General features: G+C 40.8%; 1 protein-coding gene across 15 annotated transcripts in view; it reads left to right on the top strand.

Moving 5' to 3' along the window:
• Positions 1-9489: 9489 nt before the first annotated feature.
• Positions 9490-11879, top strand: part of Trpm3 (transient receptor potential cation channel subfamily M member 3) — an 859806-nt gene continuing 857416 nt past the window's right edge. For 3 of the 15 annotated variants that reach the window (XM_052762658.1, XM_052762662.1, XM_052762655.1), the window contains exon 1: positions 9494-9808. In XM_052762658.1, the coding sequence (XP_052618618.1) occupies positions 9626-9808 (183 nt within the window). In that variant the 5' untranslated portion in view covers positions 9494-9625. Of the gene's footprint in view, positions 9809-11879 lie in introns of all 15 variants that reach the window. The other 12 variants (XM_052762653.1, XM_052762659.1, XM_052762674.1 and 9 more) reach the window with 9 other exon arrangements.

Raw genomic sequence — 11879 nt, 5'->3', positions numbered from 1 at the left:
GAGAAAGGTCAGGCGGACTGTGGCCTTTACATTTGTCATTTTCCATAAGTTTCGGTTTTAACCAGCTTGGTGTCACGTTTCATCTCTTGATTTCAGCACTGCAATATATTTTGTTTCCCTGTGACAGATGTGAATATAAAATGTTACCAGTCTCCCTTATTAACATGAAGTAGATCAGACACTTCTTAAAGAAATTGAGCCTTTTTTGATCTAAATAATTGATGGAACTGAACCGAATCTGGTGCAACACATTAAGTGAGAGCCCCACTAAACATAAAGCGCTGTTTACCCTTTTTTGTTAGCGTATTGCTGGCTTTGTTTCTTTTGTGGAAATCAAAGGACACATGTAAAGCCCTGGGCATTTTACTTTGTCCATAAGCCTGTTCTCTGACTCCTTTAGGCTCCAACAGTGACTTGATAAAAGTTGGGGAAATAAATTTTAAGTGCACTGATCATACAGAGATAACAGAGATGCTCCTTCTTGTTTAACTAATTGATTTTACTCCTTTCACCTTAGTGTTTTGTAAGAGAAAATGCACAAATTTGAAAGAATCCTAATTATTATGCTTGGGTTCACAAGCATTTATTATTATTATTTTTTAATGAGTGAGGACTAATTGTGACTTTAAGCAGATTGGAGTTTTGCATGGTAACTTCTACATTTCCTTTTCACATTGTTCACAATGCTCCAAATGGCATGACTATTCATCCCTCTGTTAAAAGGCAGTGTGCAGATAGACCGTTTAAAATTTTAATTTCCCAAGCTCATGGAAGGCAATTATGTTTAGAAACTAAACGTGCCTGAGCATTGTACCAGGCTTTAGATAATCACCATGACCTGTGTAGAACTTTGGTGAAGTCATACTTCCTTAAAAAATAAAAAGAAGAGAAATAATGACTTCCCTAATGCCTGTAAGACAGTGTGTTTGTCTTAAGATGACCCTTGATGTTTTCTGATGCTATTCTGTGAAAGCAAAGTAATTGGACTTCAGCTCAGGTGATTATCTCATGTCTAGTGTTAGACCGTGAGGGCAAGGAAGAGGCAGGCGTTTATCAGAAACTCCAGGCTCTGGATTCAGCACCCTGCTTGGCACACCCATTCTGGGTGTTCTTCTCTATCCGGTTCTTACAGTTTTTATTACATGCTGAAAATCTGGACCGCACAAATGTGGTAGACTGACAAAATTCAAATATTATTCATTGGAGAGGCAGTTGCATTGTTTAGGAAGTGAAAGCGCAAAGTGGGATGTTCAGATATCTTTGATATCTGAAAAGCAGTTTGAGGAGAAAATTTCGATTTTCTAGAGGTGAGGAAGCCACTGCCTTGGCTGGTAATAATTTCATACCACATCCTCCTGGGGATAGCAGAGGCCTGTATGGGTTGAAAATCTGGTTATGTTGAAACACCTTCTTTGACTTAAAAGAGATTACATTTATTTATTATTTTGGAATCTAAGGACAGACTTTCCTTTGATCATTTTATAGTAATTAAGCCTCTGTTTTATCTTTTTGTATAAAACATTCCTGTTATGTTGGACTTCTGTCTTAGTCACTGTTCTATTGCTGTGAAGAAACACCATGACCAAGGCATCTCTTATTAAAGAAAGCATTTAATGGGGGGCTTGATTACAGTTCATAGGTTAGTCCATACAGTTATAGAGGTTAGTCCATTATGGTGGAAAACATGGGCAGCAGGTATGGTAGGCATGGTGCTGGAGAAGCAGTTGAGAGTTACATCCTGATCAGCAGGCAGAGAGAGAGGTGGGGGTTTGGCATGGGCTTTTAAAACCTCAAAGCCCATCTCCAGTGAGACACCTCCTCCAACAAGACCATACATACCTCTTAATCCTTCTAATCCTTTCAAATAGTGCCACTCCCTGGTGACTTAGCATTCAAATATATGAGTCTAATTGGGACCATGCTCATTCAAACCACCACAACCTATAATTTCCAGTTTTTTGTTTTTGTTCTTTGTTTGTTTTTAATGAAGAGGCATCTTAATAATAACCACAGAGGATTCTGAGGGCTTACTCTTTGTAATGCAACCACTTTCTTCACTTTATGTTTTTCCTTCTGTCTGGGATCATCTTGCTCACATCAGTTCGTGTTAAGACATTCTTTAAAAAGTGAGACTGGTGGGCTGGCAAGGAAACAAGTAAAAAAAAAAAAAGAAATGAAAAAACCTTTTGCTAGGTGGTAGCGGCACACGCCTATAATCCCAGCACTGGGGAGGCAGAGCCAGGTGGATCTCTGTGAGTTCGAGGCCAGCCTGGTCTACAGAATGAGATCCAGGACAGGCACCAAACCTACACGGAGAAACCCTGCCTCGAACCCCCCCCCCCCCCAAAAAAAAGAACAAATCAAGCCTGACACTTGAGTTCCATCCCCAGAATCCACACGGTGAAAGGAGAGAATGCACCTCTCCTGAAACTTGTCCTCTGACCTGCACCCCCCCGCCCAGGGTGTAATCACGTACACACCTCAAACAAAGAAACAAATATAACGTTTTAAAATTAAAAATCAAAATGCAAGGAACTGAAAAGAATGTCTTTTTTTTTCTGAAGCATTTTCTTTGGTTTTCATGGAAATTATACCTCCCCACTGTCCTCACTTTGAATTGTTTTCTTTGATATTAATTAAATTGAATGTGTGGCAAATATAAATAATGTAAATAACTGTACTTGGGATGAAATGGAGAAGATACCTGGAAGATATATGGTTCAGCAGGGAGGAGCCAACAGCTGTAGACAACAGCTGTTGAGTAGCTAGTGTTCAGAGCAGAGAGCTAAGGAGAGAGATTTAACTGCAGCTAGGCAGAGGTTGGTGGGGAGGCCTTCCTCTTCCTGTCAAAGCCTTGGCTCAGCTCCCCAGGATTCTAATGATGGAGTCCTCTATGGCAGCTTTCCAAACAAATGCGCTCTTTGCCTAAAACCTCAGAGGATGTTTCTCTGATATTTCTGAGTTTTCCCTAAATGTTTTTAAATTGTAGGAAGAAGAAAAACAAGTATATTCTGTGTAAGTATGTGCTTTTTGGCTTGAATGACTTATTTTTCTCTACTGTGGAGTTGATATTTTGTAGTGATAATGTGTTTGGTTATTTGATTACAAATATGTGTTATATCACTTATATTTGACCATTATATGTAGATTATATGCTTTAAATACACACACACACACACACACACACACACACACACACACACACACACACACACACATATATATATATATATATAAAATGTACAAAGATGAATATAGGAGAGGCAAAAAGAGAACTTGGAGTTGGAGGTTTAAAGTCTCAGGCTCAGGGCTCACACTTGTAAACATTACTTGGGATAATGTCAAAAAGTCAGGTGACTTCACTCAGTTTTCTCTTCTGAGGAGGCAGGCAGGTTGTCATCTTTCCTTGAAAAGACAGTATATGAAATTATTTTAGCATTTCAAATGCCTTGGTCATGTAGGGATAAATGCATGATGATACTCACTAGGCTGTATAAAATACAAACAGCAATTTATGTATGATGACACAATCACCAGAGAACACATTAGGCAGGCATTTCTTCTTTCTTCTACTTTTTTGGTAAGCTATTATTGAGATAAACAGACTTACAAAAAGGCACAACATTTACTACGATGCGCCTCTAAACAGTTTTCAAAATGAATTGCCCTTGTTGCTCTCATCTTGATTAACAAGCAGCACATCTTTGGCTCCCCACCAGCCCTGCTCATCTGTTTTCCAGTCTCCATGGCATGTCCCTTTGCCATGATAAGCACCCTCCCTATGACTTCTAACAATTTAGATTATTTTTGTCTAATGGCAAGCTATGTTAATGGAATTCCATACCATGTGTTCTTTGTGCCTGTCTTCTTTTGCTCCCTGTTGCTGTTCCATCCAGGACTTTAAAGGCAATATATCTCTTGTGTATAAACCTTAGTGCAGAATTATTGGGTCACAGGGTATCCCCCCAAATCAGCTCCGTGACATATTCCCTCCAGCACTGTGTTGTAGATGTAACCAACCGTCTTATTAAATAAGAAACACAGAACCAATGCAAAGAAGAAAGCCAAGAGGTCAGAGCTAAGAGCTAAAACCTTACCCTTCCTCCTGCGGTGGTTCGACCTCTCCGAAAGAGAGCTGCTTCCTGTGTTAAAGTCTTTATAAAGACTTTCGGTTCTGCCTTCTCATTGGTTGTAAACCCAACCATATGACCGCCTCCTCACTGCCTGCCTGTATAGACCTCCAGGTCTTTTATGGTTGGTGTTGAGATTAAAGGCATGCGCCACCACCGCCCGGCTTTCCTATGGCTTGCTAATAGCTCTGACCCCCGGGCAACTTTATTTATTAACATACAAATAACATTTTAGTACAAAATAAAATATCACCATACTGTGTGGTGATTCCACTTGTTCTACATCTTCAACATCACTTATAGTTTTTGTCCACTTAAATTTCCTGTCCACATAATTTTTATCATTTCAATAGGAGTATTATATTACTCATCTATTGTATACTTTATTTCAAAATTAAGGGACATTTTGCTCATAACCTCCTTACTTCCCTTTCCTATACTCTCTCCAATTAAAATGTCTATAATAGTATTTCTAATTCTATTATTATTTGCATTAATAGTTCTTACACTGATAACTTGAGCTATTATTTTTTAATCCTAAAGTAAAATTTTAGAGAACTATTTACTAATAGAATTGTAAGTATGTAAAATCCTGTCTAAACACATGCAAATTTATGTATTTACACCAATGTAAAAAAAGGGAAGTTTTTAGTAGGATACTTAAATGTAACGTCATTTAAAGAGTAAAAAGATTGAAGGACTTAGTTCTTTCCATGTTGAGAGAAAAGAAGGGAAGCGGGGTGGAACAAGGTAACTGGGAAGACTGGTAGGTATGTAGTCACTGGGTGGATTCTCTGCAGATATTATTGTAGGGGATATAGGAGACTGTTTCCTCTTTGAAGGAGGGTCATTTTTTAGGATCTTTCTCTCAGAGAATTTCAGCCATATAGATGGCCAATTTGCATAAACCAGGATAGCCCTACTGTTCTTTTCTTGATTAATAGTCATGGGCTTTGGGGATTTCTTGCTTGAGTTACAGGGATAATTGCTTCACCTCTCATGCTTGTCGGGCTTGTGTGAGACTTAGCCCTCAGGTCTGTAAAGGAAATCTAATCATGACTAAACAGAAATGCTACATCCTGTCTCTTGCTTCATGGGCACTGACTAATCCCACTTCACCGAGAGCCTAGTCATAGAGATTAAGCTTCCAGTGGACTCACAAAGCAGTTGCTCCAAGTTCATTTAACACTATTCTTAGGTTTCCCTCTGATGTGAGTGTGCTGAGTCAGCTTTGTTCTATAGTGTGTGGAAGGATGTGGCAGAAGGAGGCAAATACTGTTTACAAAAAAGAGAAATTACAGGGGATATGTGTAGGCCATCTTCAAATATTTGAAGATTCTCACAGGAAAAGGACATTTGTTAAACAAGTGTGGTTCCGGAATTAAAGACTAGAAAAGAGGGATTTCAGCTTAGTTTATAAAGCTAGGCTTCATAGAACTTAAAGCTTTTTAATAAAGAAATGTTGTGCTAATGAGAAGAGAGACATTTGGTGTTGAAGGCTGAGTGTTGAGGCAGAGGGAGAAGGATAGCTTGTCAGATCTTCAGAGTCAGAGTACTTAGCGTCTGTCTCCCTTCAAGATGCTGTGAATCAATACGCTGTTCGCCATCGAATCTCAGATGTCATCTAGTATAAAGAGCATCCTGATTTCAGAGATGTTAAAATGTGGAAAATTGAGGGTATTAAAACTGCCGAACTATGGTTCATAATCTCTTGTAGTGATGATTTGGGAACCAAACGTAGCTTGATCATTTTCCTCATTTTCTCTGTTTGCCCTCCCCTCTTACATTTTATGCATGCTTGTTAGTCCTGGGGTGTGCCTGTGGGTTAATAAGGCCTGGAAATAACCAAACAAAAGATATTTTTCTATTAAGTTTTTTGCAACAAAGTGCACCGCCATGTGACCTGTAGCAAATGGGTTTTGAAAAGAGTTTCTTCTCATCGCACAGACTCAATAGCAGCATAAGCCTCGGATTGGAGGAGGCTGTGCAGTTGTGGAGAACTGTTGCTACTTGGTAGTGCCTTTTGGAGTTAAAAGAAAAAGAGTTACTTAGTTACTTTATGTGGATGTATGTGTGCCTGAGTTCATGTATGAGCACCATGTATGTGCAGGTGCCTGGAGAGACCAGAAGAGGACGTTGGATTACCTGGAATTGGAGTGACAGGTGGTTATGACACCTAACATGGGTTATGGGATCCAAACCCATGTCTTCTGGAAGAGCAGTGCCTGTTCTTAACCACTCCATTTCACCAGCCCCCGAGTATTTTTTTTAATACTATTTAAAGTTTATTTTCCAGATTATTGCACAATGTTACATTTTATCTGAGACAATTTAAACATTTACATTTAATTTTATTGGATTATATCATTAAACAATATAAATGATTTTAGTCTTACTACTAGCCTATTGATTTGCATATTCTGTAAGTGTTTGAAACTACAGGAAAAAAGTTTATTTTATACTTTCTATTTGCTCTAAAAAGATTATCGTATTATTATTATTATTATTATTATTATTATTATTATTAATCTCAGCAGTTGAGAACATATACTGCTCTTCCAAAAGATCGAAGTTTGGTTCCCGGTGCCCATGTCAGGTAGTTCATAACTCCCCATAATTCTAGCTTGAAGGGGGATACAGAGCCTCTGGACTATAAACTCACATACAGACACATAATTAAAAATAACAATATTTTTTAAAAATTTATTTTTCAAGAAACTTTTTATGTGTCATATATGTCTCGTGCTTATCAGTGCTGGAGGCTAGAACTACTGTGAGCCATCTGTCCTAGGTACTGGTCTTTGTAGGGTACTATCTCTTAAAATGTGCTATCATTCTCTTTGTGACAGTGTCCTTCCCAAGAAAGCTAAGCTACTCTGGCAGTGACTTCTAACCTTAATGCTAGTACCTTTCAGCATTTTCCTAGTTTTAATGTGCTATTCTCTGCTAACTTCATAAGGGACGTAATAATTTTCCATGTCCTGGTTCTTGGGAACTTCGGAAAGACAAAAGAACATCAGAAGAAGAACGGGTCCATTTCTGCTTGCCTACCCCCATCACATGTAACCCAGTTCTTGAACAGCTCCCAGATATCTTTTGGTACTTGTTAAGTGCAAGAAGAACTGCAGAGATCATCTTCAAACAAGGATTTAAAACAGTACTCTATGATAAGGGCCTTTGAAAGCTCATTTTTTTTTCAGAGCAAAGGGATAAAATAATGCCATATGCAATCACGATTCATCATTAAATTTTTCTAAGTACATTAAAAAAACAACCCTTCCAGACACTTGGAGTGCTCATTGACATGCTGATATGGTCATCTGTGACAGCTATCCTTGATGGCAGGGCCATTTTCTCCTCAATGGGCTGATGTGGGTGACTTGGAACTCTTGTGAGGTGAATGCTATTGGATGATGTGCCTGGATATATTAGTGAAGGTCCCTCAGCCTTTTCAGGGATGTTGTCATTTATATTAACAGAGGGAACTTACTTGCAAAGTGTCCAGGGTGGCACACAGGGTTTTTATTTCTTAGGGAGCCATGACCATGTGTCTCTTTTTAAGTGGCTCAAGGAAAAGATAAATATTTACTCTGTCTTAATTTCTTGACTTTCATACCTCTCAATTAGTGCTTTGTATACCTGTGCACTTTGTAAACTATGCATGATTGTTTTGTTTTCTTTTCATAAGTGGGAGGAATATTGTCTGAATATTTGCAAGTTCATGAAATGTCCCTAATAATTTCAAATCCATGAACCTAGATATAAAACAAATAAATGCAAAATGGAGCCTGTGGTTTTTCTCATTAAATGCCCTGGGATGTCACAAACATTATTTAGAGTTTCATTTTCTTTAATATGGATACGTGATTTCCAGACATAGAGTGCTGCTTTAAAAAGCCCCTTTGTTTACATGGATAGGCTCACAAGCTATAAACACAGGGGCACATCTGTGGGACAGGTATTAGAGCTCTGCCTGCCATCCCTGCTAACAAGTAGATTCCAAGGCCCTGCAAGAGCACACTGGTCACTGCCAACTCAATTGTGACTTTTTTCACAGCCAGGACCAAAGCACCATGTCCCCGACAGCATTTCCCAACCTCTTTCCTTCCTTGGGGTGTGCTTCTCATAGTTTCCCCTTGTTTGATTAAGAAACTAAAAGGTATCTTTCTGAGGTTGCAAAGGGTGAGCAGCCAGCCAGTTGAGTCTTTTCACCTGGGCCTACTTTAACTCCCTCCTTCCCTTGATAATTGAAGGCACTGTCTTAGATTCTGTTAATCTGTGATGCCTCAGTGACCCTCTTTCATCAGTCTAAGGCATTACTAAACGTGAGAATAGCACAGCTTAAGACAACTGACTTGAGGCTCGTGAGAGCAGAGGGAAGGACCTGAACCACAAGGAGGAGGCGACAAGGGACATGTGACACGCTGAAGAACCCACCTCACACTGTCCTCAACCTAATCACCACCCTTTCTTCAGGACTGAAAGGGTAAACCCCATACCTGTTCCCACCAGAGAGAGAAAAACAAGTCCCTTGAAAGAGTTCCAATCCCTTCTCCTCCCAGAATCCTCCTCAGCACTGCTCCGTAATACAGACCCTTGGGCTTAATTGTAGATGGAGAAGAGAATCAATTGACCGGGGAATTTTCTTTTTTCTCCTTCGGTTCTAGGAAGCTGGAGATCAAACCTGGGGCCTTGCACATACCACCAAGTGCTCGCTCTACCATTGAGCTATGCCCCAGTCCCCAGTAGAGCTTGTAGTATCCTGATTCCCAGGCCACAGCCTAGGAATATCAGCATTTAACATGTTACATTTAACATATATGTATTTGTGTGTGTGTGTGTGTGTGTGTGTGTGTGTGTGTGTGTGTGTGTAAATGAAAATCTATTCCGAAAACTTCAATGTGCAGCCTAGTCTGGGGCCCAGCGGGCTAGCCTGACAAGCAGAGGGAGTAAGTAGCCTAGCACCTGACAGGCAGATGAAGCTGAATTCTCCCCAGGGTTCTTGAAGACAGTTGTTGCGAAGAGATAAAACGGAAGAAAGAGAAAGGAAGGCAGACAAAGTTCCAAGCTTCCCCTCTTTGTCTAATCCAACTGGAGTCTCCACCCACCCACCAGTGGATGACCTAGGCTTCTGCTCCCAGGTCCCCAAGGGCCTTGAGACTTGGGCGGGGTGTGGTGACTACAAGAAACTCCCAGAGCAGCGCTTCCACAGCCCCAGGCGTGGGCTGTGCGCCCCCCTCTCCCCCACCACGGGAAGGCGGTAGCTGCGGGTAGAAAGCAATTTGGGGTGTATAAGGAAGCGGGCTGGGGCGCAGGTGGCGCTCGCAGCCCCAGCCCCAGTTGAGCCAATCGCGGGCGCAAGCGCAGCCTGCGGGCGGCGATACGGAGCGCGGGGCTCCGGTGGGAGCCGACCAGGCGAAGGCGGCGCCTTAGAGAGCTGAGCGCCGGCTGCAGCCAGCACTGCCAGGGGCGCGGGCCACCTCCCTGCTCCAAGCATGGGCAAGAAGTGGAGGGACGCAGGCGAGATGGAGCGAGGCTGCTCCGACCGCGAGGACAGCGCGGAGAGCCGCAGGCGCAGCCGCAGCGCCAGCCGGGGCAGGTTTGCCGAGTCGTGGAAAAGGTTAAGTTCCAAGCAGGGGTCCACCAAGCGCTCGGGACTGCCCTCGCAGCAGACACCGGTGAGTGGCGAGAGCTGGAGCCTCAGCATCCTTCCTCCCCACGCCGGCTCCGGGAGCCTTGTCCGTGGTGCTGAACTTGCCCTCCTGGCGCTGGAGCCTGGGGAACTTGTGGAGCCACTTACAGGGAAAGTCCTTGTGAGGAGGGGCCCCATAGGGGACGTCTCCCCTCTCTTTAGCCAGAAGAGGGTCTTTTGACGTATCTGCTATCTGTCTGTACAGGAGTGGGGAGAGTGTTGGATGGGCGAGGGACTGGCGGTCAGATCAATAGAGTTTTGTAATTAACGAAGTGTGTGAGTTGTCCTACATCCTGTGAATCAAGTCTATCGCTCTGCTCTGCCTATGTCCCGCGATCGAACTCGCTTAACATCAGCTGAATGGGGGTATGACAGGAAGGGCATGCCATAATTTTACTCTCTTAACACTGCTCTTTCCATCTCACTCCCCCACTGTTTTAATGGGTGGGTTTAATTGTTTGCAGAATGTCATTTGCATGTGAAGAATAGCAAGAATATCCCAGGTGCTTATACGCCTCTGGTTTAACATGTACGACATTCAGAAAGCAGTTTTCCCATGTGTCAGCGCCTCTTCAATGTCTGATTAGTGCGATAAAAACACTCATGTGAAATTAACACAGGCCCTGTGTGTGTAGAGAAATACAGTTGATGAAAACTTCTGCTGCGTTTGCATTTCTAGTATTTAAATATTAGGTTTTCCATCATGTCAGAAGGAGAGAGCTCTGTTCTAGAAGACAGTTCCATTGGCCTCCTGTTGCTCACGGGCAAGGAGGACGCATTGCCTTTAACTTCCAAAGCATGTGTTTTCAGAGGTATCATGCAGATTTTACATAATGAAGAGAACTTGAATTAATTAAAATATAGTTCATACTATGAACTCCAGTATGAAAAGTGTTAACTCACTCTAGTTTCCATGGGTTGCACTAGAGGTTAAAATTCACACATAAAAGTAGCATGTGTAAACAGCAGATCCACAGAATGAGATTTTAGCCCATTTATTTTATTTTCTTGTTTACAAAAATTGAGACAGAAAACATTAATAAATTTGAGAATTTCAGTCAAATGTTTGGTGTATTTTATTGGCAAGTTTTTCATTTAAATATGGATATAGTCCATATATATGCAATTAATTTTATTTCAAATACAGAAATATTCTCTTAGAAATGCAGACTTGAAAATATCTTTAAAACAGAATTTTAATCTGAAGACAGACTTCTGGAAATAAATTCCGCAAAAAAAGATAAATGGCCTCTTACCACTTACATAAACTAAGAATTAAGTTAATTTCCTTAGAAAACATCTAAATATTATTCTGTGGGGCTTCTTATACTGTGTTTTTTATTTTGCTCAACAGGTGTGTGAACAGCCTTTATCAGGGCCATATGACATCTTCATTTAATGCTCTTGTGAGAATAAATGCCTTGGAGGTTATTGCCTTGAATAAAATTGTGTGTGAGGCATACTAGGATACCATGACAACCAGAAACATCTGGAAAAGTAGCCATGTCCTCCTGTTTGCTAAGGGCAGGCAATGGTGCAGTATTTCTCTGTGGTACTTGTTAATTGAAACATTAGCAATTTGTGTTTTTTTCTCACATTGCATGGCAAGTTCAATATTGATTTTATTCTAAAACTCCAAAAATAAGTCTCTTAGCTATGCTTTTAATTATCAGATTAAAAATCTCCAGAGATAATGAGCTTTTGTCATTCTTAGGTCTGCAATCTTAGTTTTCATTCCTGATTTGATCTCATTAGTTGTTGATTAAAGACTTTTGACTTCATTAGTAACTGAGACACTCAACACATTCATGCAAGCGCAGGAACAAGAGAATGGTAATGCTTTCAGGGTGTATGTTTACCAAAGTCCTTAATTCAAGGTAAGATGCTTTTCTTGTAATTTAATGTGATCTGGTGCTGTTTTCAACTTTTGTCACATTTTATCTCAGAAAAATAGCTTGTAGATCACAGCTAACTTGAACAACATTGCTTTTTTTTGTTCTTATGAGTCATTAACGTGTTCTTTGACATAGCTGTGGGTCTTATCCACTGTGGTCTAT

The sequence above is a fragment of the Peromyscus californicus genome, unplaced genomic scaffold, assembly GCF_007827085.1.
Source record: "Peromyscus californicus insignis strain IS unplaced genomic scaffold, ASM782708v3 Scaffold_4__1_contigs__length_199733344, whole genome shotgun sequence".
Lineage (NCBI taxonomy): Eukaryota > Metazoa > Chordata > Mammalia > Rodentia > Cricetidae > Peromyscus > Peromyscus californicus.
The sequence above is the reverse complement of the archived record's forward strand: the minus strand, read 5'-3'. Positions and strand labels throughout refer to the sequence as shown.